General features: G+C 39.5%; 1 protein-coding gene across 3 annotated transcripts in view; it reads left to right on the top strand.

Annotated features, from left to right (window-relative positions):
- The first annotated feature begins 5,092 nt into the window (after window positions 1-5,092).
- Window positions 5,093-21,398, top strand: part of med25 (mediator complex subunit 25) — a 30,858-nt gene continuing 14,552 nt past the window's right edge. For all 3 annotated transcript variants that reach the window (XM_084925216.1, XM_084925217.1, XM_084925215.1), the window contains exons 1-15: window positions 5,093-5,230; window positions 7,083-7,232; window positions 7,314-7,359; window positions 7,593-7,717; window positions 7,811-7,909; window positions 8,748-8,868; window positions 9,007-9,163; window positions 11,227-11,351; window positions 11,501-11,573; window positions 11,777-12,009; window positions 14,786-14,878; window positions 18,670-18,755; window positions 18,843-18,900; window positions 18,997-19,104; window positions 19,709-19,885. In XM_084925216.1, coding sequence (XP_084781342.1) covers window positions 7,087-7,232; window positions 7,314-7,359; window positions 7,593-7,717; window positions 7,811-7,909; window positions 8,748-8,868; window positions 9,007-9,163; window positions 11,227-11,351; window positions 11,501-11,573; window positions 11,777-12,009; window positions 14,786-14,878; window positions 18,670-18,755; window positions 18,843-18,900; window positions 18,997-19,104; window positions 19,709-19,885 — 1,647 coding nt within the window. In that variant the 5' untranslated portion in view covers window positions 5,093-5,230; window positions 7,083-7,086. The remainder of the gene's footprint in view (window positions 5,231-7,082; window positions 7,233-7,313; window positions 7,360-7,592; window positions 7,718-7,810; window positions 7,910-8,747; window positions 8,869-9,006; window positions 9,164-11,226; window positions 11,352-11,500; window positions 11,574-11,776; window positions 12,010-14,785; window positions 14,879-18,669; window positions 18,756-18,842; window positions 18,901-18,996; window positions 19,105-19,708; window positions 19,886-21,398) is intronic.

The following is a 21,398-nucleotide window of genomic DNA, read 5'->3' as shown; positions in this document are numbered from 1 at the left end:
CACATTTTCAAATGCAACGTGGAGCACCATCGCCTGCCCTGTGTGTGCACCCACATCTGCACTCCTACTTCTATTTTGTCTCCCTTTCTTTTAGAAAAATCACTCATATCATTTGTCATGTGGTTATTATCCCTCCTTAAAGCCCACCAGCAGCAAGCTGCACCTCCGGTGTTTCGGCAGAAAGCAGAGTGAGGAGGAAGAGGAAGCTCAGATGTGCAGAGGAATGACAGAGAAGGAGGATTAGGGGGGGATTAAACAAATGAAGGAGGATGAAGAACCACAGAATGCCAGTGAGGAAGAGAACAGGAGGAGGAGGAGAACACAAATGGGTAAACCTGGAGGAGAGAGGCGATAGCTGCGTGCAGGATGTGTGGAACTGGACACAGGAGGAGGTGGAGGAGGCTAGTTCTGTATATAGACACACTCATAAAGGGGCACCTGCAGCATACTGACAGTGTTAACAGTTCAAGAAGTGCAAAAAACACACACACACGTGACATCAACCAGTTAGCACAGCTTTAATGGGCTACGCTCTTGAGCAAAAAATGAGAGGAGGGGCTGGGTGGGGGGGGGGTGCTGTCTCCATGGCAACTTTCCCACCGTGTAAAAAAAAAATCATTTAGTCGGAAAGACATTTCACTCAGTTCACTGAACTGAAAGAGGCAGAGAGGAGGGAGGGGGGAGCAAGTGAGACACTGGGTGTGGGAGTGTGTGTGTGTATGTGTGTGTAGCATAGAGCTGTGTGTATCACGCTGGAGGGACATATCTAAAGGTATCTAAAAGCTGACAGCAATGCATTAACCCTTATTGCAAATATATCTGATTATTAAACATAATGATAATGAATTCGCCTGCATCATTAAAGATGTATGCAGTAACTCTGGGTGATGCTTTGGTTGTATAGTTTTCTTGACAGGGCCATCTGCATGGAGCCCAATCTTTATGTAACATGTTGAAATTCACTTTATGCCACGACATTAAACCTGCGTCTCCAGCGCGCCGGAAACCTTTACGTGACGCCCAGCTTTTGCTTTCTCATTTTGAAAGTACGCCAACCACTTATTATGCCACGTATACAGTTTTTAACATTTTATTCCAACACTATAAATAATACCCGAAACCTTTCAAAATAATGAATTCAATGAATGCACGCAAGTGGAAACTTCAGCCAGCAGGAGTATTAGAGGAGCCTGCCTCTGCAGGGGAGCAGTGTATTAATACAGGAGTGAGCCCCAGGATCTGACCTTCTCTGCAAACTGCTGCCATGGAGGAACTTGCTATTCACTTGATGAGCACAAACTTATGTAAAACATCCACTGACATTAAATTGCCGCATGCATGGCTTTAAATGATGAATGCTCGGGAAGATCTGTACAAGATTAGAAACGGAGGTAAAATCCATAATTAAACTCTGTTTTATTACTTTTCATTGCTGGTCCATGATTTGACAGAAAAAGGTAATTTTCTATGAAGATTTTTAAAAATACTATCAGATCTAATACTCTGGGCAGGAGTGTGTCCAGAGGAGCTCATGGGACGGAGCTGTCTAACCAAAATATAACTGAATTAATTATCTTTAAACTAATGACACAAATACAATTTTAATGCATTCATTTAAATATGTCTGTGTTACTCCACTTTCTGCTTCCACCTCACTATATGTTGGATCCAAATATTGCATTTTGTTCTCCATGTCATTTATTTTAAAGCTTTTAGATATGATTTTAAAACATAAATTTAAATGTTGCCTTTTTTATATGTTTTTGTTTTATTTTTTGTTTTTTAATAGTTTTTTATGGTTTAAAGTGATTTACACATTAATGAATAATTGTGATCTAACAATATAATGCCTGTGCTTCTGGAAAGGCCCCTTCCATTTACTTCAGGCACCTTATTTATTGCTAAAACTTTTCTTAAGTCAGATTTTGACATTGCTATTTCACCACTTTGCAAAACAGTTATTCAATGCTGAAGAATTTTCAGGCTCTTTTGCAGCACAGTTTTTATGTATTACATTGTTTCAGGTTGCACAAAAGCCTACAAATCACACCAAAGGTTTTCAACACAAATTTTTCTACATTGGATTTATTTCTGATCAAATATTATGATTTCCTGTTGGCCACTTTTCCTTCACATTCATGGAAACGCCTCTGGTAACCTATTTGTCTGGTAACCTATTTGTGTGGATGCCATTGTATCAGCATGCTGGCTGTGATTACCTGTTGTGAGGCGACCATCTGGCCCTCAGCATCCCAGCTGGGTACCAATGTCAGGAGACGGATTGTCTTTACCATACCACCTGGACCTTGCAGACATAGATAGCTACGGCACCAACTATATTTCTGATTCATATTGTATTATGTAATTCTGTGACCAAACAAGGAACATAAGAGGAAAAAAAAAAAGAAAACACTGTCTGGTCTTCCAAAGGCATACACAGAAAGCAGGCCTTCTGTAATTGCTTGGCAACTGCTGGCATTGTGTGTGTTGAAGTTCAAAGCAGCGAGACACACTGTATATTCCTCTGAGCGGCAGAAAGCATCAGAGTTGCAAAGTAAAGGGATGCCTACGCAGGCACATTCACACACACACATACACACACACACACACACACACACACACACACACACACACACGAACATTCACCATCCATTCTGTCAGTTTAATTTGGCCATGATGCTCATTCAAAATAAAAAAGCTCTGTGGAGGAGCTAATGTTTGCATCCAGGGGGTAGCCTTGGGCATAAACCCTCCCTCAGATGAACTTTCTTTAGGTCGCCTGAAGTGTTCTTGCTTACTGACGCCCAAATAGAAAAGCTGCTTGAGCCCACAGCTTGTTGCCCTCCTTAGAATTTAGGTTAAATTGATGTGGAGCATTGTTTCTGTGGGAGGGTTTGAGCTTGATTAGCTCTGAAGCGCTTTGCTGAATGCTGTGCTAAGCTGACTGACTGGCTGGCATTACCACAGGGAAGGGGATGCTATTGTTGGACCCACAGAAGCAGCATGCCGATGTGTTACAACTACAGGTTAGCCTCTGGTGTATTGTGCTGATCTGACAGCAGTTAATGTGCCGATAGCTGCTGTGGTAATTATGTTCTTGTTTCCAGCACTGAGGTTGCAAGGGGAATGTGAAAGCCTTTTTATAGAACAATGAAGTTATGAAACCATGAAATCCAGAAAAAAGCAACAACTAGGTTAAGAATGTCAAGCCTAAAAATCACAGGCCATGCTTTGTGGTGAAGATGTTTTTCTCAGTACCATGGATTTTGTCTCGGTAGCTTTTCCTATATGTAACTTACTCTAAACATATACCGAATATAGATAAACAGTCTAACACTAAATTAAAGGAACTTTAAGTTAAAATGTGTAGCCTGCTCTCTGATAAGACCATCATCGGTTCATCATCACTAGATATTTGCTGACATCTGCTGGAGGTCTGGATCACAAGCACTTGGATATCTCCAGCGTTTGTCCTCAGAACCCTATTCGAAACACAAAAAAGAAAATAGTCTGTTTGTTTTTTGGTTTTTTGTTGTTGTTTTTTTTTTTTGGGGGGGGGGGGGGGGGGGTTGCTGTGGCAACACTCAAAGATTTCAATTTCTGTCTCTTCAGTACTGAGCATAAGTTTGCATTAAGGAAATTAATGTGTGATTCCTGTCCTTTGCACTTCGAGAAATTTCATCTGAATGCACCTGCCATTGTTATCTGTAATAGTCAGCTGTCTGGATCTTTCTTGTGTAGATTTCAGTTTTACCCTTGGGGAAAGCCCTCTGGCTGCCTCAGGTTGGTCATTAGATAGATTTAAGGAAAGCTAACTGGAGCCTTTCCTCATCACTCAGGCACTGAAAAGCAAAGATGAGGTTTAGAAGTCTGAGCCAAGACAATATTCACTGATGACCCTGCACCTCCATGCTTCATTATGTGGAGCAATATATATTGAGGGCATTTCATTTTCAGTAATTGCTTACAAGCAGCCAGATAGCAGAGATGTCTGGGCCTGCTCTGGGCACTTACACATCAGTTATGGCAATGGCAAATGTTTATAGGCCAGACGTGGTCTAAAAAGTCATGAAGTGGGTTCCACCAAGTTAAGCGTGGGCTGGAAGTGACCCAAACTGTCACCAAATTCTTGGTCATAGGGGATCATCTGAATGTTGGGATTCTCTCTGTCTAATATTGTGTTAGAACGCACTTGAACTGACTGTTGTTGAATTGGTGCTATTTAAATAAAATAAACTCAAAATGAATTGGATATAATCAGGGTCTTGGCCTTCAGTAAGCCTAAGAAGACAACAAATAAATTCAACAAGGTAACTGGACTTCTTTAAGCTTGCAAAGACCCACTTATTTAGGTACATATCTGCTATGAGGGACCACACAAAAACATCTTTGACTGATGAGGACCAAAGCTATTAGTTTTGCATTTTCTATTAATTAGATTTCATTTTTATTTCATTTTTATTTTGTGTTTCAAGGGAACTGGCAATGCTTTGGTTTAGTTTTTAATGTTTGAAAATGTTTAGATTTAGTTTAGTTTTCATTACTATCAGGGGTTGGTTTTAGTCTTTGTAAGGGGTGTTAATGTGAATTGTTACTTTTTGTGAAACCGATATTGAAACAGTGGTTCATTTATTCTGGTATTGCTGGTTTACGAAACATCTCTAGAGCATACTTTCACGTTTTGTTTCTGATCATGGTAACCCTAATTTTTCGTTATGCTCGAAAAACGTTTTGCTTGGTTACAGTGATATTGACAGTGTATTCACACATCCAAGTTCTCCAGTCGTAAGCCAAATTTCACTGAATTACTTTTGATAATAAAGCATTATATTTTCTCAATAATGGACAGCAAGAATTGAAAATACCTTAAAACCGTGTCACCGTCTTAAAGATTTTAGTATACTTCTATAATTCTGTGTGTTAGAACGGCCTGTAACCCCCTGGTATTTTGTGTTTATGGTAATTCCCAAGTTGTATCGTTTTCGTTTATTTTCCTTGTACTCCTTTCGGTGTTCTTGACAACCTGATGTATGCCATATTCCGCTTTGTTGTTATTAATAAAGTTTTTTTTTTTAGATTCTTGGACTCTTGTGGGCGTGTCGTTTCGTCACTTCCGCCAAAAATACAACAAATGCTCACGCTAACTGTGCTGTGTAATTCAAGTTAATTTTTAGAGTTACAGTTTGGTCCAACCGGTTCAGCGGTTCGTCGGACAGCCACAGTCCATCAGGTCAGTCTACATCACTTAACAGCTTGAAAAAGGCTTGTTAATTGGGTTATTTGAACTATATTAGCTTGAATCGCTCACTGACGTTTGCTGTGCTAGCTAACGCTAAAACGAAAGCTGTGCGCACTTCAGCTGTTGTTGACTTCGTTAGCTTGCGTTTAACCTCCCCTTGGCGATAATGTCGATTAGAATATTAATTATGGATTAATGATTAGCGACTAGAGTACCAGCTAGGTTTTAGGTCCTACCTTTGAAACTGGAGCGCACAGCTATCGCAGCAAACATCTGGTATTTTATCACCGGTTTAAAACAAACAAAAAAGAAAACATTTCTCGCAAGTGTGCTACACTGAAAAACACAAGTGCTGTTTTTGTTTTTCTTGAGAAAGAATAGAAGACTGTTACAGCTTCACAGAGGTGAAGTCACATGCTTCCATCGTACTGTAGCTACTGGATGTCCCTGAAATCACTATCTTACATTGGGGTGTTTCAGCTCAGAGTGATTTACTTGTGTACCTGACAAAACAGAAACGCAAAAGAGCAAATAACATAGATAATCGAGCTCGAATTAAGGTAAGAAAGCAAACAGGAAATTAAACAAGGTAACGCTAAAGATGGTATCCCAAAAAATTGAAGCTGTTCATATGGACTTTGCGTTTTCAGTTGGAGAAACGTTTCGTCACTCAACTAAGTGAGTTCTTCAATCTCAGTTGACTGCAGGTTATAAACAGTGCATTTGCATATTGACTAAAACTAACACCACTGGTGACTATTGGTTTGTGGGGTCAGTACTGTACTGTTTAAGCCATGGGTAGCTTCAGATACTTACTCAATAGCTGGAAGTATATATTTTTTTCTTAAAGATTCAAAGTAATGGTACAAGGTTCGCTGTCTCTTCATTGACAAACACAACATCAGCTGTGACTGAAGAAGTCACTTTGATGAGTGATGAAATGATTCTCCCACTGAAAACGCTATGTCCAGATGAACAGAATCAACTTTTTGGGATTTACTTACCTGGATGATTCAGCATGCATCAAGACACTAAAGATAGTAGTTCCAATAATAAGAAGACAATATAAAAAATTTAAATGTAATGCTTTCTAAGTGAATATATATGAAATGTGCAGTGAATTAACATGTTTTTGCTTTTGTTTAGTTTTAAAGGAAAATAAACAAGCACAACCTTGTTGATACTGTTGTCCTGACTTTTGAATAGGGGTTTAAATTGTAGCCCAATGTGTCTGTCTTCTCACTGTGCTGCAGAGTATACGTACAGATCATAATAGATGCCATAAATACCACAAGGGCATTTGTCTGTGAAGGTTCTCAGTCATCCAGGTCATCGTATTCTAAGGAGCTTGGAAAGAAAAGCATCTGGACTTCTTTAAGTTGCTTGAAGACATTTCACCTCTCATCCGAGAAGCTTCTTCAGTTCTAGGGTCAAATGGTGGAGAGTCCCAGATCTGAAGTCCAGATGCTTTTCTTTCCAAGCTCCTTAGACCACAAGGGCCTTTCATCCAAGTTTTAACAAAAGTGATTTTTTTAGAAGTGTTTTGTCATTTTCAGTGTCAATTATAGCTTTTAATGATTATATTATGAATTATATTTATTGAATCAAGATTTAAGAATATCATAAATGCATTCAAATAGAAAGGTAGGTAAGAGGCTTAGAGTTACATGTACCAAATCCTGCTAATGCTGGTGTTGAAGAAATCAGTCAGACTACATTTATTTTATTTTTTTTAGCAAGAAATATTTTTCGCACCTAATTTTGGTTTTTATTGTAGTTTCTTTCTTTTTTTTTTTTTCTTTTTTTTTTTTAAAACTATGATAACCTTCTCCTCTGTATCTAGATCTATGGTGGCAGGTTCGGCACTCATGGAGCCATCCAGTAAACCTGGGCCCAGCCAGGTGGCTGATGTGGTGTTTGTCATTGAAGGGACAGCGAACCTTGGACCATACTTTGAATCTTTAAGAAAAAATTACATACTTCCAGCTATTGAGTAAGTATCTAAAGCTACCCATTGTTTCCTAACTCATTAATGTCATGTAGCCATGAATTAATTTTATTTCATTCACCACAGGTATTTTAATGGAGGGCCTCCAGCAGAAACAGATTTTGGTGGAGATGTGAGTGTTGCTGTAATTCCTGTTTTCTATCTTTTTAACCACTTATCCAACTTAAGGTCGGGTGGGCTAAAACCTTTCCCAGCTGACATAGGGCAAGAGGCAAGGTACACTGTAGACAGTCTAATCTCTGCTTTTAATGCTTTAGCTTGCATTCCCTGTCACTGTTTGCTGAAATTCGAATATGTTTTTTGAATTCTGTGGATAATTTATTATTACTATTTTATTTTTTCTAGTACGGGGGCACACAGTATGGCCTTGTGGTCTTCAACACAGTGGACTGCGCTCCGGAGTCATATGTCCAGTGTCACGCGCCAACCAGCTCAGCCTTCGAATTTGTCTCCTGGATCGACAACATCCAGTAAAAATGATTTCCCTATTACACCTTTTAAACTGCCCCTTTGTTCTAATCATGAAGAGAAATCATAGAAAATCACACTTTTTTTCCACACAGGTTTATGGGAGGTGGAGCAGAAAGCTGCAGTCTGATTGCAGAGGGACTTTCTGTGGCCTTGCAGCTTTTCGATGACTTTAAGAAAATGAGGGAGCAGATGTAAGCCTGTATTTGTGTTTTCTTCATTGATAAAACAAACCTAGAGGCAGAATCTTTTCATCCAAGGTAACTTAGCAAAAGGCAGTGAGAAGCTAATTTTGGCACTTGCTTAAAAGAACATATTCTTCTCTTTTCCAGCTCCATGTTTGTATTGGGCCTACCAGAGTAGCTTTTTTAGAATAGCAAGTTCAAACAAGCTGTTTTAGCTGCTACCTCTCAGTTCAATAATCCTTATTTTTCTTATATTTGATCCCGTCAGTTCATCTTCTTTCTGAAACGACATGTAGCATCATTCCCTGTAATTTTAACCCGTTTTCTCCGATTGGCTCCCTCTTTGAAATACCTGGCAAATGGGTGGGGCCTCGTTGCTCTCAGTGTCTATGATGAATATATTAAGGATGTCTGCTGTTATTAACATTATTATGAGACAAAAATAGAAAAAATTGAATTTGAGTGTTTAGATCAGTTTTGAAATCCGAGCTTTCACCTCACACAAATTACACTCACATAAACTGACCTCATTTTCAAAACTTTGACCATATGTAACTTTGGTTATATAGATGAACATTCACCAAATTAATGGTAAAGGAAAAGTATAATAGGTTCTCTTTAAGAGGCAAAACCATGATTGAATCGTTATAATAAAAGTCTTCCTTTATCCCCAAAATAACTGGGTCTTCTTGCTAAAATTATCTTTAAAAAGTTTCTAATATCTCATGAAATTCAAGTAAAAAGAAAAAAACAATTACAACAACGCCAGTTTTCTTCTTTGAATTGGCTTAGTAGTGATGAAAATCTAAACTTTTATGTCTCTCCCTCTTTCTGTGTGCTGCTGCAGAGGTCAGACCCACAAAGTGTGCGTGCTGCTGTGTAATTCCCCTCCTTACCTGCTTCCTGCTGTGGAGAGTGTCAGCTACACTGGCTGCACAGCAGACAGCCTGGTCAAAATCATCAGAGATGTAAGTAAACACAGATTTTGTCCTCAGTAGATACTTGGAGGACAGGCTGGCTTTTTTGGTGAAGGTTATTTTTTACTGGGTTAGATATAATCATAGTATTAACCTTGATATATATTTGTTGTTTTTTGTTTTTTTTAGAGAGGAATTCATTTCTCTGTTGTGGCTCCTCGGAAACTGCCCCCTCTAAGGGCTTTGTTTGAACGTGCGTCACCAGTAGGGGGGGCAGTTGAATCTCTTCCTGACTACAGTCAAGATCCCTTCCACATGGTCCTAGTCAGAGGCATCTCGCTTCCTGGTGAGAAAACTATGCCTCGTCCACTTGTAGCACATGTTTTTTTGTTTTTATTTTTTGCTCTTATTCTAAAGATTTGTTGTGGAACAATAAGCCTTGATGAATTTTCAATTTTAAGTCTTCTTTGATACACAGTGATATGTAAAGGTATTTGGACTCATGTTAAAGCTTTAGCTTTTACACGTTGGGTGCCATCATGCAGGTTTTCGGGTGGAGGAATTGTTCTTATTTAGATTTGAGAATGGACTGCTAAGTTGTCCACTTGGTTGGAACTGTAGTTTTGGCACTTTGACATTTTTAGCCCTGGAGGTTGATGTTTAATATGTGAGTAGACAAGTGTACAATGCTGTGAAAAAACAATTTGCCTCCTTCTTGTTTTGTACATATTTGTCACATTTACGTGTTTCACCTTTTCAAAACATTTTTAATATTAGTCAAAGATGATCAAAGCAAAATGCAGTTTTAGAATGAGGATTTCATTTATTAAGGGAAGAAAAGTTATCCAAACCTACCCGACCTTATGTGAAAAAAAGTTATTTCCTCCCTTGTTAAGTCATGAATTAACTGTGAGTAATCACATTTTTTGAAAGCTGAGTTCACTTTTATTGGCCAAACCCAGGCCTAGACTCTGGTGAACCATGCTGCGAGCCATTATCCACAAATTAAAAAAACAGTGGTGAACATAACCAGGAGTGGCCAGCCTACAAAAATTGCTCCAAGAGGGCATAAACGACTTATCTAAGAGGTCACAAAAGGACCCAAAACAACATCTAAAGAATTGCAGGCTTGACTTGCTTCAGTTACGGTCGTGGCTACACTTATGATTCAACAAAAAGAAAGAGACGTGGCAAAATGGGATAATTGTAAGGTGAAAACCAATGCTGACCAAATAGAGCACAAAGGCTCATCTCACGTTTGCTAAAAAATGTCTTGATGAACCCCAGGAGTTTTAGGAAAAATATTCTGTGGAATACAGCTGGCATAAAACTAACGTGGCATTTCATAAAAGGAACCTCATACCAACAGTCAAACATGGTGGTGGTAGTATGATGCTGCTTCAGGACCAGGATAACTTGCAAAATTTGAGGAACTATGAATTCTGCTCTCTTCCTGAAAATCGTGACGGAGAACGTCTGACTATCAGTTCGTACCCTGAAGGTTATGCAGCAGAAAGTGATCTGAAACACCTCACTTGTCATCGCCATTGTCCATGCTGATGACAACTTGCATATTAACAATCATGAAACTGAGCTCACAACCCATCAATGGTGCTAGTTTTTGTCATAATGCAACTATACCATTTAGAAGTTTGGGGATACCTGCTGTTAGCGGAAACTCAAGAAGTCCCCACTAAATTCAGATGAACAGAATGAACTTTCTGGGTCTTCCTTACCTCGATGATTGAGCATGCATTAAAATACACCAGTCACTCTGCTACTGAATGGCTAAAAAAAAAAAAACAGTGCAATATGAAGTTTCTGGAGTGGCCTAGTTGAAGTCTAGACTTAAATCCATCAGAAATGCTTTGGCATGACTCCCATGCTGCTGAATTTAAAAAAAATTCTACATTTAGCACAAATGATTGATTTCAGTTCTTCCTGCCAAGGGTGCCACAACCAGTTATTAAGTTTAGTTTTTCACTCAGAGCCAGGTTTGAATAGCTTTTTCCCCTTAATAGATGACATCATCTTTTAAAAACTGCATTCTCTATTTATTCTGGTTATTTCTGTCTAATTTTAAAATTACTGAAACATGACTGTAACTTTGTACATCACAGTTTATGAATCATCCATTTGTATAAGATTTTTATTTCACTCTGAGCTCTTCTTTATTTGTAATTCTTAAAGGAATTTCTAAAGACTTAGCTACTGTTCAAGGTTACTCCGACACATCTCTGTGATCAGATTCATAAATACATATCATGCTTCCAGTTGTCAGAAGTGCAAAACAGAACAAAAAAACGCTTGTACCTTTTCAACTGGACTTCACTAAACAATGGGTGATATCCCGATGGCTGCAGCCGTCTTTTATGTACAGACTATGAGCTTATCTCCCCGTCTCTCTAGTTTCTGCAGGTGGAGGACCCGGGCCGCACAAACCTGTCATCCCTCCTCCGGTGCTGGCTAGTAGTCAGCCTGTTGTTGGAACTCCACAGCCCCCTCCACCAATAAACACAACCCCTCCTTATCAGGTAATGGGCAAGCAGCCATATAGTGTAAAGCTGGCTGGAGACTAATTCGTGCTGCCTGCTTTTGGCTCAGTTTCAGACAGTGGTGCTTATGTTTCTTCCCTTAAAACGTTTTACCAAGCATTGTCTTCCTTTAATCTGCCCGCTGACAGAATACGCCTCTGACTGCTGCTCAGGTGGCTGCACAGATGGTCATGGAGGCAGCCAACAACCAGAAGAGTCGCTGTGAGTTACCAGAGGGCTCTTTGGGTCTTTGTGAACAATTTATACTAGCCAAGCTTTTACTTGCAGCGTGTCTGTGTTTACATAGACCATGTGTGATTATGCCTTGGTGTTTAACCCTACAGCATATTTATATATGATATTGTTCAGATTTATGCTTTTTTTATGTCCGTCTTGTCTTTTTATGCCTTCTTTCCTTCCTTCAGTCCCAGGAATGGGCCAAGGGCCTCCATTTCCCAGTCACCCTGTAGTCAAGCCCATTCAGCCGAGCTTATCAACAGTGAGTACGGTAAATACGCCAATCCAACCAGTTACTCCCAATCAGCAGCCAGTCCCACCCCCAGGACAGCCAGTGCCCAGCCAGCCGCCACAGCCACTCCCTCAGCAGCCACAACCCTCTGGAAATCAGACCACGCAACCATCTGCAGCGCCTGCTATGGTAATTTCTGTCACTGTAGCATTTCTGTTTCACCTTTTTCAACTTCCAACCCCCTTTTAAGGGTTAAACATACAGGAATTTGCAAACAAAGCAATAAATGCATTATTTTTACATTTGGGAAACTGTTCGTATTTCTTGTGTTGCTAAGAGTTAGATTAGAAGAACTGTAGCTCTGTAATGTGTCCCTGGAAAAACCAAAGCTGCAGAGATCAAGCTGGTAGCTCAGACAGACTCAGTGACCACCGATGACAAACTCAATATACTTCAGACAATGAGGAAGATAAACACTTAAAATAAACCGATATTAGATAGGATATGAAAACATGTCACAAGACGTTCATGTATTATTAAAAGGTGACAAATTAACATCCAAAAAACCAAATAAACTGCGACCAAAAAGTGTGGAATATGATGCATGCTGCTCTAAAATTCATGACAATTTCTTCAATATAATTTAAAATCTAAAATAGCAAAACAATAAACCATCCAGCAATTCACTTATTTGGGTCTGGGTTGCAGGGCAGCAGCCCCTCTCGCTAGCCATTTCCTCCAGCTTATCCAGGAAACATCGAGTCCAGCCAAGAGATATAATCTCTCTAATGTGTCCTGGGCCCAACCTGGGGCCTCCTGCCAGTAGGACACGCCTGGCCAGACAACTTTATATCCAGGACTACCTCAGCTGACTCCTTTCAATGTAGAGGAGTGGCGGCTCTACTCTGAGCCCCTCCTAAATGACTCAACTCCTTACCATACTGTTAAGGGAAAGCCCATCTGCCCTTTGGAGAAAGCTAATTTTTTCCACTTGTATCCATGAGCTCATTCTTTCACCTTTAAAAGAACTAACAATAATGGTGCAATAAGATATCTGCATAACATTTAGGACACAACAATTTACTGGTATTTCACATTTAAAATCTTAGCAAGACTTGGATTAAATGAGTAGTAAGTCTGGTGCTGAGTAGTGACAATTAGTCGTATAGTCGCACACATGCCTACTAAAAACAAGAAGTGTTTTTCTATATAGGGGATATTAGCCATCAATCGTGATATCATGTAACTAAAGAACTACTTCCATGTTGTCCAGTACACTGGAAACATTGGCCTCCAAGCGTATATATTCCTATTTCCAATGCTGACTTGTCCTGACAGTTGCACATTGCAAAACACTTTCCTCAGATTAATTGCAGCGGTGTTTTTGGCTACACTGCAGGTCTTAACGCTTAATTCTCATTTTTTTGATCAAATCTGATTTTTTTTGTCTGCTTGTTCACACTACAAATAAAATGCGACAGCAAACGCGCTCTAGTGTGTACCCTCAAAGCGGCCCACATGCGCAAAAGAAGACGTCACACACAACGCGCTCTGTTTAGACCCAGACCAAACAGTATTGTTTGACTGATGGCCCTTGATATAAAGACTTGTTTCGGACTTTACGTTTCCCAATTTTGCTTGAAGTTATAAAGTTATTTTGTTATTTACATATGGCCTAATAATGATCCTTATTGCTGTTTTAGAGGAGCGGTGCTTCAAAGGATAGCTGCAGATTTCTGTCAGAATCTGCAGATTATACAGTATAAATAAAATGTTCACGTTTCTCCAACGTTGTCTTCCCAACAGTTTCATTGGATGGCCAGGAAGCGTTCACAATGTCTTCTTGGGTGCTTCTCTGGCGCTGATAATTGGAGTCTGTCTTGTGTCACTGACGTAAACTACGGATTTAATGCGACATGACCATTCAAACAGCAGTCGCTTTCTAAAACATCGGATATGTATCGGATTCAGTACCACATACGAAAGTGACCCAGGTCGCATTTGAAAATATCGGATTTGTGCCGTTCACACTGTCATACCGTGATCGGATATGGGTCGCATAGGGTCAAAAAAGTCGGATTTGATGCGCTTTTGCCTGCAGTGTGAACGTAGCCTTTGTACACCTAAGTCACATTCATGCCTTTATTTTTCTGTTCTGTTTACACATTTTGTTCAAACCCAGAGAAAAGAAAAGGGGAAAAAACAGTTGGACTAATGCTGAAGACATATACAGTACTCTGCATACAGAAGTTCATTTTCATTCCATGTTCCAGTGGCATATTGTTTCCTAATCCAGGTTTATTTTGTGAAAAGGCTAATTGATCTTTGTGGGGGGGGGGGAAACCCCCATCCAGTTATCTCAACACAGAGCTGAAACTGCTGATTAAGGAAGCAATAAATCTGTCTAATTGAGTGGTTGGAGCATCAGCCTCTGTGGGTCAAATATACTCTCAAGTTGGCTGAAAAAATATTGGGTTATCATAGGTTTAATTTGCTGTTTTTCACCCCTGTAAACTCTATCAAAGATTAAGTCATACTGATATTCTCACATGTAAATAGCCCTGCTTCACTTAGAAAGACTCAGAACTTTACTTGGTGATGCTCTGCAAGCAGCAGCCTTGAGCTGAGTTTTCAGACCAGCACACTGTCTGAAGCCTAATATCAAAATGAATTTTAAATGCTACTACTACTATCAGATCAAAACCAGATAAGAGTCGCTATTCCCTAGAAGATCATTGTGGGTAGCGTTTTTTTCCCCTCGTTTTCCAATTCATTTATTAATGTTCCTTTTTTAACAGATTCAATTGTCTAAAATGAGTCAAATCTTACATCTAATAATGTAGTTCGATCAGCTCTAAAGAATTATGTTTTACTATTGAAATAATTACTTTTCCTATGAATTGAGAAGTTATTCTTTATTCCTGGAAAAGTGTTGTATTGATAGCGTCCTCTAATTTCCTTACAGCCTGGAAGTCAAGTCAATCCAAACCCAATTCCACAAGGACAAGGTGTCACCAATAAAGTAGTGGCCTGGACTGGTGTTCTCGAGTGGCAAGAGGTAAAACAGATTCTTTGATTTTGAGTTAATGTTCATTCAATGGGAAATAAATGGATGTCTTACTTTTATTGAGAGCTTTGTGATCAGAAAGTAAAAACCATCAAGGAAAGAATCACTTAAGTCATCAGAGTTCAGACAAAAGAGGTCTGGGAAAACTGCTAATACTAACCATTCTCCTCCTCAGTGGGCCTCACCACCAGTACACTGTGGAGCTCCATTTACCAGTCAGCTCGAAGATGTTTCTTTAAAATGTGAAATAGAGCTTTTTAGCAGCTGACCGATACTTTAGTAAACATTGAAAGTCTGATACTTTTTAATGGTGTGCTGCAGCAGCTGCAAAGGAGTCTGAGGAAAACAGAAATGTTTTCTTTTTGTCACAGCAAAAATAAACTAAGGGAAATCCGGAAAGATATTGAAGAGTTACAGGTTGGAAAAACAAAGTAAATAACTGATTACTTCAAATGCAATACTAACGTGTGTTGCTTAGTTTAGCTGGAGGGTAATCTAATGCATTACTTTACCTAACACTGCCCTTGGCTCTGTAAGTCAGTGAGAGCAGATGTTCCTCATATCCTCACATCTCATGCACAAACCCTCTGTTTGTAGGAAGGAGCCAATCAGAAGAGAGCTGTCTTAAAAAAAGAACCTTGGACGTCTTGGTTTAGACAGAGGGGCTGTACATTATGTTGCATTTATTTAATGTGCAAAATTTGTATGTTGTTATCTAAAAAGTTTTGTCTTTGCAAGCTTCAGAGGGGCTACAGACAAGTTACCTGGTTCCTTGTGTTTCCATTCCTAATGCTAAGCTAACTGGCTCCTAGACTCAGCTTTATATTTTCTGTCCTTTTGTAATTGATAAGTATTTTTTGAAACTATCCTCAGAATAAGTGAATTAGATGTCCCTGCTGTAAATCAGCCTGTATTAGATTAGAATAAAAACCAGCACAGTCTGAGACTTGCCCTACCGCTGTCTAGGACCTATCACAGCAGTAAGTCTTAATAACCACCTGCCATTGATTATTGTACAGCTTGATTAATTGCACATCATTTTATTGTGCTACTTCTATTGGTTTTTGCCCAAGGTCAAATCGATTCAGTTTACAGTTGCATTGCTGAGCCAGGAAAATGGATGTTAATGCCTTTTATGCGACACTCATGAGGTCTTCCAGTGTTTGTGTTTAGTGGACAGACTCAGATCAATTCCCTGCATCGACTCCAGCCCCCGTCTTCTGTTTGTCAAAATTGTACAAGTCGGTTAAACAGACAGGAATAAGAATGAAGAAGCTCTGGAGAATCTAAATCTTGTCTATGAAAATACAAACCGTCACAAATGATCTGAGTGGACAAATTAAAAGCATGAAACATTGCTCTTAATCTGCTGCCTCCTACTGCAGTTAAGTCATCAGGCTTTCAGCTCTGTAAGTGATTCTTCTGTGGCACAATCTGTAATGTTGAGAACAATTACAATGCAGACACTAAAACTCATTTGGAGAAATGGCTGTTGATAAAAACTCTCAAGGACTGCCAGCACACTTGGATGGCGCTTGCTCGGAGTACAGTGTTATCAATATGGTATGTTCTGTTTTTGGCTGAATTTCAATCTGTTATTCTATGAAAGCTTTTCTCGTCTAAAATGTGGCGTGTTTGCGGTTTCCACTGTGGTTTACTGACACACTTTTTAAATCCACCTCTAATTTAAAGCAGATTAGATTGTTTTGTTACTGTCCACATTCCTGGCTCCTTTTAGCAAGCCCTGGAGATAAATAACCCATTTGTCTGCAGCACAACACATTTGTAATGGTCTATAGTAGACCTGACTAATATGTGATAGATTAACCATTGATCTTGTATTGATGCGCTGAAGACGAGTGCTGGCAGTGTTCCCAGTGGGATTGCTGCATTGATGTGCTTGGAGAGAGCGCCCCTCTCCTTTTAATTCTTGACAATTTGTTTAGGTCTTAAAAGTCCATCCATTTCTTTAAATTGCTTTTTCTGATTGAGGTCACTGGCAGAGGCTTGAGCAGGGCAGCCCACAGATCCTTTTCCTCAGCAATATTCTCCAATTGCTCCCAGGCTAACTTGAAATCCCAGATACCCATCAGAGCATTCTGGTGTAAATTGAATGTTGGATGGTCAAACACATCCAAAACGGCAACATTACTCACCAAATAGGAACGGTGCCACTCCAAAGCACACTCTTTTGGGAGTTCATTGCTCAAACTGAATAAGCTGTGAGGTATTTAAGCCTACAAAACAACTGACTAGGGCCCTATGAACTGCAATCACAGTCATTTTTCTCCAAGTAACATCTTTGGGCTCTCTGAATATTTTGGAAATTATTGAGAGTTGAGTGTGCTGATAAGTAAAGAGTTGCATAACAGTCACTTTTCTAAATTTTACAGTGTTCCGATTTTCTGGTGTTAACAATACCTGATATTTTAATTAGTCAATTAATGAATTTAATGATTTATTAGTAGTAACACACGTGATAATACTGCAAATGTTCCAGCACCATAACTGTCTGTTTAATTTGCACAGTTATGGTTAACGTTATGCTGTATTGCAGCATTGAATGCATGGTTTCAATAATGAGGTCAGCATATGTACACGTAATCCTGGTGAGCCTGCTCTGCTTCAGACCGCTCTAAATGCTCAGTATCAGACTGTCTGAAACTCAGAATTGAGAGTGATCTGACTCTCTGAATCTGTTCTTTCTGTCTAAATATTAAACTTAATGGCACTAGCCTTTGGGTGCTTAAAGGGAGTATATTATGTTTTTCCTTATTTTTTTGTATGATGTCAGAGAGAGTGGATATTCCTCATATGGTGTCCCACCTATCTGCTGTTCAGACCTTGTATTTTTAAGTAGCAGCCAATCAGAAAAAAGCTGTCTTACACAGAAGGGAAAGAGCTGCTTTTTTAATATAGAGGATCATCTGTTAGGTTGAAAGCCCAGAAAACGATAAATAAGAATGATTTTGAACTGAATCTTGCAAAGCTACTTTGGCTGAGTGCAAGAATAATAATGTGCTGAGCGTTTTAGATTTTCTTTAAGGGCTTTTTTGAGTGTATTTCATTTGCAAAAGACCACAATAATTAAGATTAAAAGTTCATGTGACTTATAAAATTATGTTATTGTTCACTCATTTCTTTTCCCAGATTTCAAAAGCTGTTCTAGTTGGTATAAATTATTTTGGCCATCATAGCTGTATAGTGAACATCTAATATTGTAACAGCTTTATCGACAATGAACCCCATAAACTGGCTGCAACTATGCACTTCTTCCCAGGCTTAAAATGCAGACCAAAATAGAAAATTCCCAGTTCCCTTTAATTATTTGTGAAAGAGTAAAAATCTTGTCCACTCTGCAGGCTGAACTTGGGCTTTTTCAGTTGTTTTCTCAGGGACAGTAAGAACACATCATCAGGTCTATTTTGAAGTTGGGCTAGAGGTGCGAATTCTTATATAAAAGTGTTAAAAATATATTTGTTCTCTCTGCACTCTTACTGATTTCTTTGTTCTGCGTGTCCACACTAAACTTAATACATAATGTGCTCAGCCACAAGAACTTTCACAGTTTAGCTAAATCCAGTCTGCCTACTCTGTATTTCAATTTTGGTTTAAGAGAGTCGGCCTTGGTTTGAAAGATCACACAAATGTCTTGGAATAAGCTTTCTGTGAGCTTTAAGTAATGTTTTCTGTGCCCTTCTAGATGAGTTCTTTAAAGCAAATTTTCTAAATTCCCCTCTTCTTTTTGTCTCACATGCGCCCCTCTATGTTAACCCATGCAGAAACCTAAAGCCTCATCCATGGATTCGGCCACCAAGCTGACACGATCCCTGCCATGTCAGGTGCACGTCAACCCGGGAGAAAATCTGTGAGTAGCTCATCAGACACCCTGGACGTTAAAAGTGGTGAAATGTTTTTGTTCACGCCGTGACTCTGCACGTTTGTCTCTAAACAGAAACACAGACCAGTGGCCACAGAAGCTCATTATGCAGCTAATTCCGCAGCAGTTGCTGGTGAGACCGTGTGTTTATACTGTTTTCTTTTGTTTTGTTTATGTGCAACAGTGACGCCTTTATGAATGATGCATATCTCGCCTGCTCTCTCCGTAGACAACCTTAGGTCACCTCTTCAGAAACTCTCGGATGGTTCAGTTTCTCTTCACAAACAAAGACGTGGAGTCGCTGAAAGGCCTGTACCGCATTATGGCCAATGGTTTTGTAAGTTTTCGAGCTCCCTCTGCCTTCCTCTGAACCTGGAATGTGTGTCCTCTGCTTGTCCCCGCTCTTGTCCATCATTCAGCATACCTCAATTTATTTTGCATGAGTGCAAATTGCGTGCAGATTCCACCTCTACCCAGTAGATGGACTGAGCGTGACCCTGTGTTGCAGTTTTATGGTGAAGACTCTAGAGGGGGTTCTAGGCCACTCTTTCTTTTAAAGCTCAACATCATTTAAAACATTATTTGTCATCAGTTTAAACAAAAGAAAAAAGCTTTTAGTTGTGATCCTTTTCCAAAGGGGTAGCATAATGATAGGACTTTTGTTAGTGTGGTTTATTTTTAATCTGCTGGTACCTTTGAGAAATAGCGGAGGCATTAATGGCATTCGGTCCAGCTGAGCTCTACCTCTTTGCCTAAATTTGATTTGCAGCCCAGGGAAAGAACAGTGTGAATTAATATCATTTGCATTCACTTTATAAAACTGGCATGTTTGATTGGGCAAAGGAGCTTAGGAGAAGGTTATGTCCCCAAGCCGGAGCCCATCACATAATTACAACAGTGTCCCATGTCAGGGTCTTAATCTGCCCTGTGACCCTCTGCAGGCTGGCTGCGTCCACTTCCCCCACACTACCTCGCCCTGTGAAGTGCGGGTGCTGATGCTGCTTTACTCATCCAAGAAGAGAATATTCATGGGCCTCATCCCCAATGACCAGAGTGGCTTCGTCAACGGCATCCGGCAGGTCATCACCAGCCACAAGCAGGTCCAGCAGCACAGAGCGGTGAGTGGAAGTGGAGTTTGTGGGAAGAAGGATTCAGTGTGGTAGAAAACATGTACAGCGGGGAGACCAAAAGCAGGTGATAATGAGGAGGTATTTTAGAGATTGGACAGGGAATTGAGGTGCATTGTTTAAGGTGTTAAGTTGCATTGTTGTTGACATTTCATTTAGTGAGCCTGGTATCTTCACAGCAGCCACTCTACTACAGGCATTACCTCCTGCAACATTAGCTGACTGTTGCACTCCCGCCTCGTTATCGCTGCTTAACTGAAGGCAAATATAGGTGCAAAGCATAAAAGCTCTTTATGTCGAATTTACTTCAACCACAACACAATGGCCTCTGCAGTAATCGGCGCTGTGTTTGTTTATTTCAAAATGCTGGGATAATGCACAGTTACTGCTTTTTAATTGTTTATTTCACGTTAATGATTAATAACTGGCTAAAACATCAAATATTAAGGGTTTAATTGCCCCTAATTTAAGTGCTTCACTCAGCTCTGAGATTGTGTGTGATGAAACTATCACACCTTTGTTTGTTTCCAAGTATTTTTAGGGTTGTCAGAATTTGGCTCTGACTTTGTTAGTCTCTTAGTAGTTTAAAGCTCTTGTAAACTCAGTTTCAAATATTAAATATTTCTCTTTAACATCAAATATTTATATTAAATCAAAGTCACAGAGGGGAAAACCATTGTTGGGTATCAATTATTAAGAGTGAAACACTCAAAACTGAACCAGCATGGTAAGCAAAGACCAAACAGCTGAATTTCATATATTGATTTAGTTTTTTTTTTTTTCTAAATGGAGTTTGGAGGTATGCTTAAATCTGACAGCAAATAATGCACTTATATGGGACCATAAATACAGAAACCATGAATACAAAAGCCTTCAGGAATAATAGTCCAAATTTTTCCAGCTTTCATTTAATTCAGGTGTACCCAGCACATTTTAGCTCACGGGCCACAAGCAGTCCAATTTAATCTTGAGTGGGCCAGACCACTAACGCTATTGCATAATAGCCTATAAATAGCACATTCAAATGTTTCCCTTTCTTTGTTGTTTTTTCTAACAATGACGGAAAATTATCCACTTTCCTCATTTAATATTAGCCCTGCTGAGTCAACAGACACTCACCGGCCAATTTAATAGGTACTCATGTTCAACTGCTTGTTAATGCAAATGTATAATCAGCCAACCACATTGCAACAACTCAGTGCATTTATGCATGTAGGCACAGTCAGGACAACCTGCTGAAGTTCAAACAGAGCATCAGAATGAAGAAGAAAGGTGATGCAAGTGACTGAATGTGGCATGATTGTTGGTACTACATGGTGTGGTCAGGGTATTTCAGAAACTGCTGAGAGAATGGTCAGAAAAAGAAAATATCCAGTGAGTGGAAGTTCACTGGGTGAAAATACCTTGGTGATGTCAAAAGTGAGAGGAGAATGAGCAGAGTGCTTCAAGCTGATACGACTGCAACAGTAACATACTGAAAAGCTTATCTGTAGGCAGAACAGAG

This window comes from Perissodus microlepis, chromosome 4 (assembly GCF_051167445.1).
Source record: "Perissodus microlepis isolate ML-2025 ecotype Zambia chromosome 4, ASM5116744v1, whole genome shotgun sequence".
Classification (NCBI taxonomy): Eukaryota; Metazoa; Chordata; class Actinopteri; order Cichliformes; family Cichlidae; genus Perissodus; species Perissodus microlepis.
The sequence above is the reverse complement of the archived record's forward strand: the minus strand, read 5'-3'. Positions and strand labels throughout refer to the sequence as shown.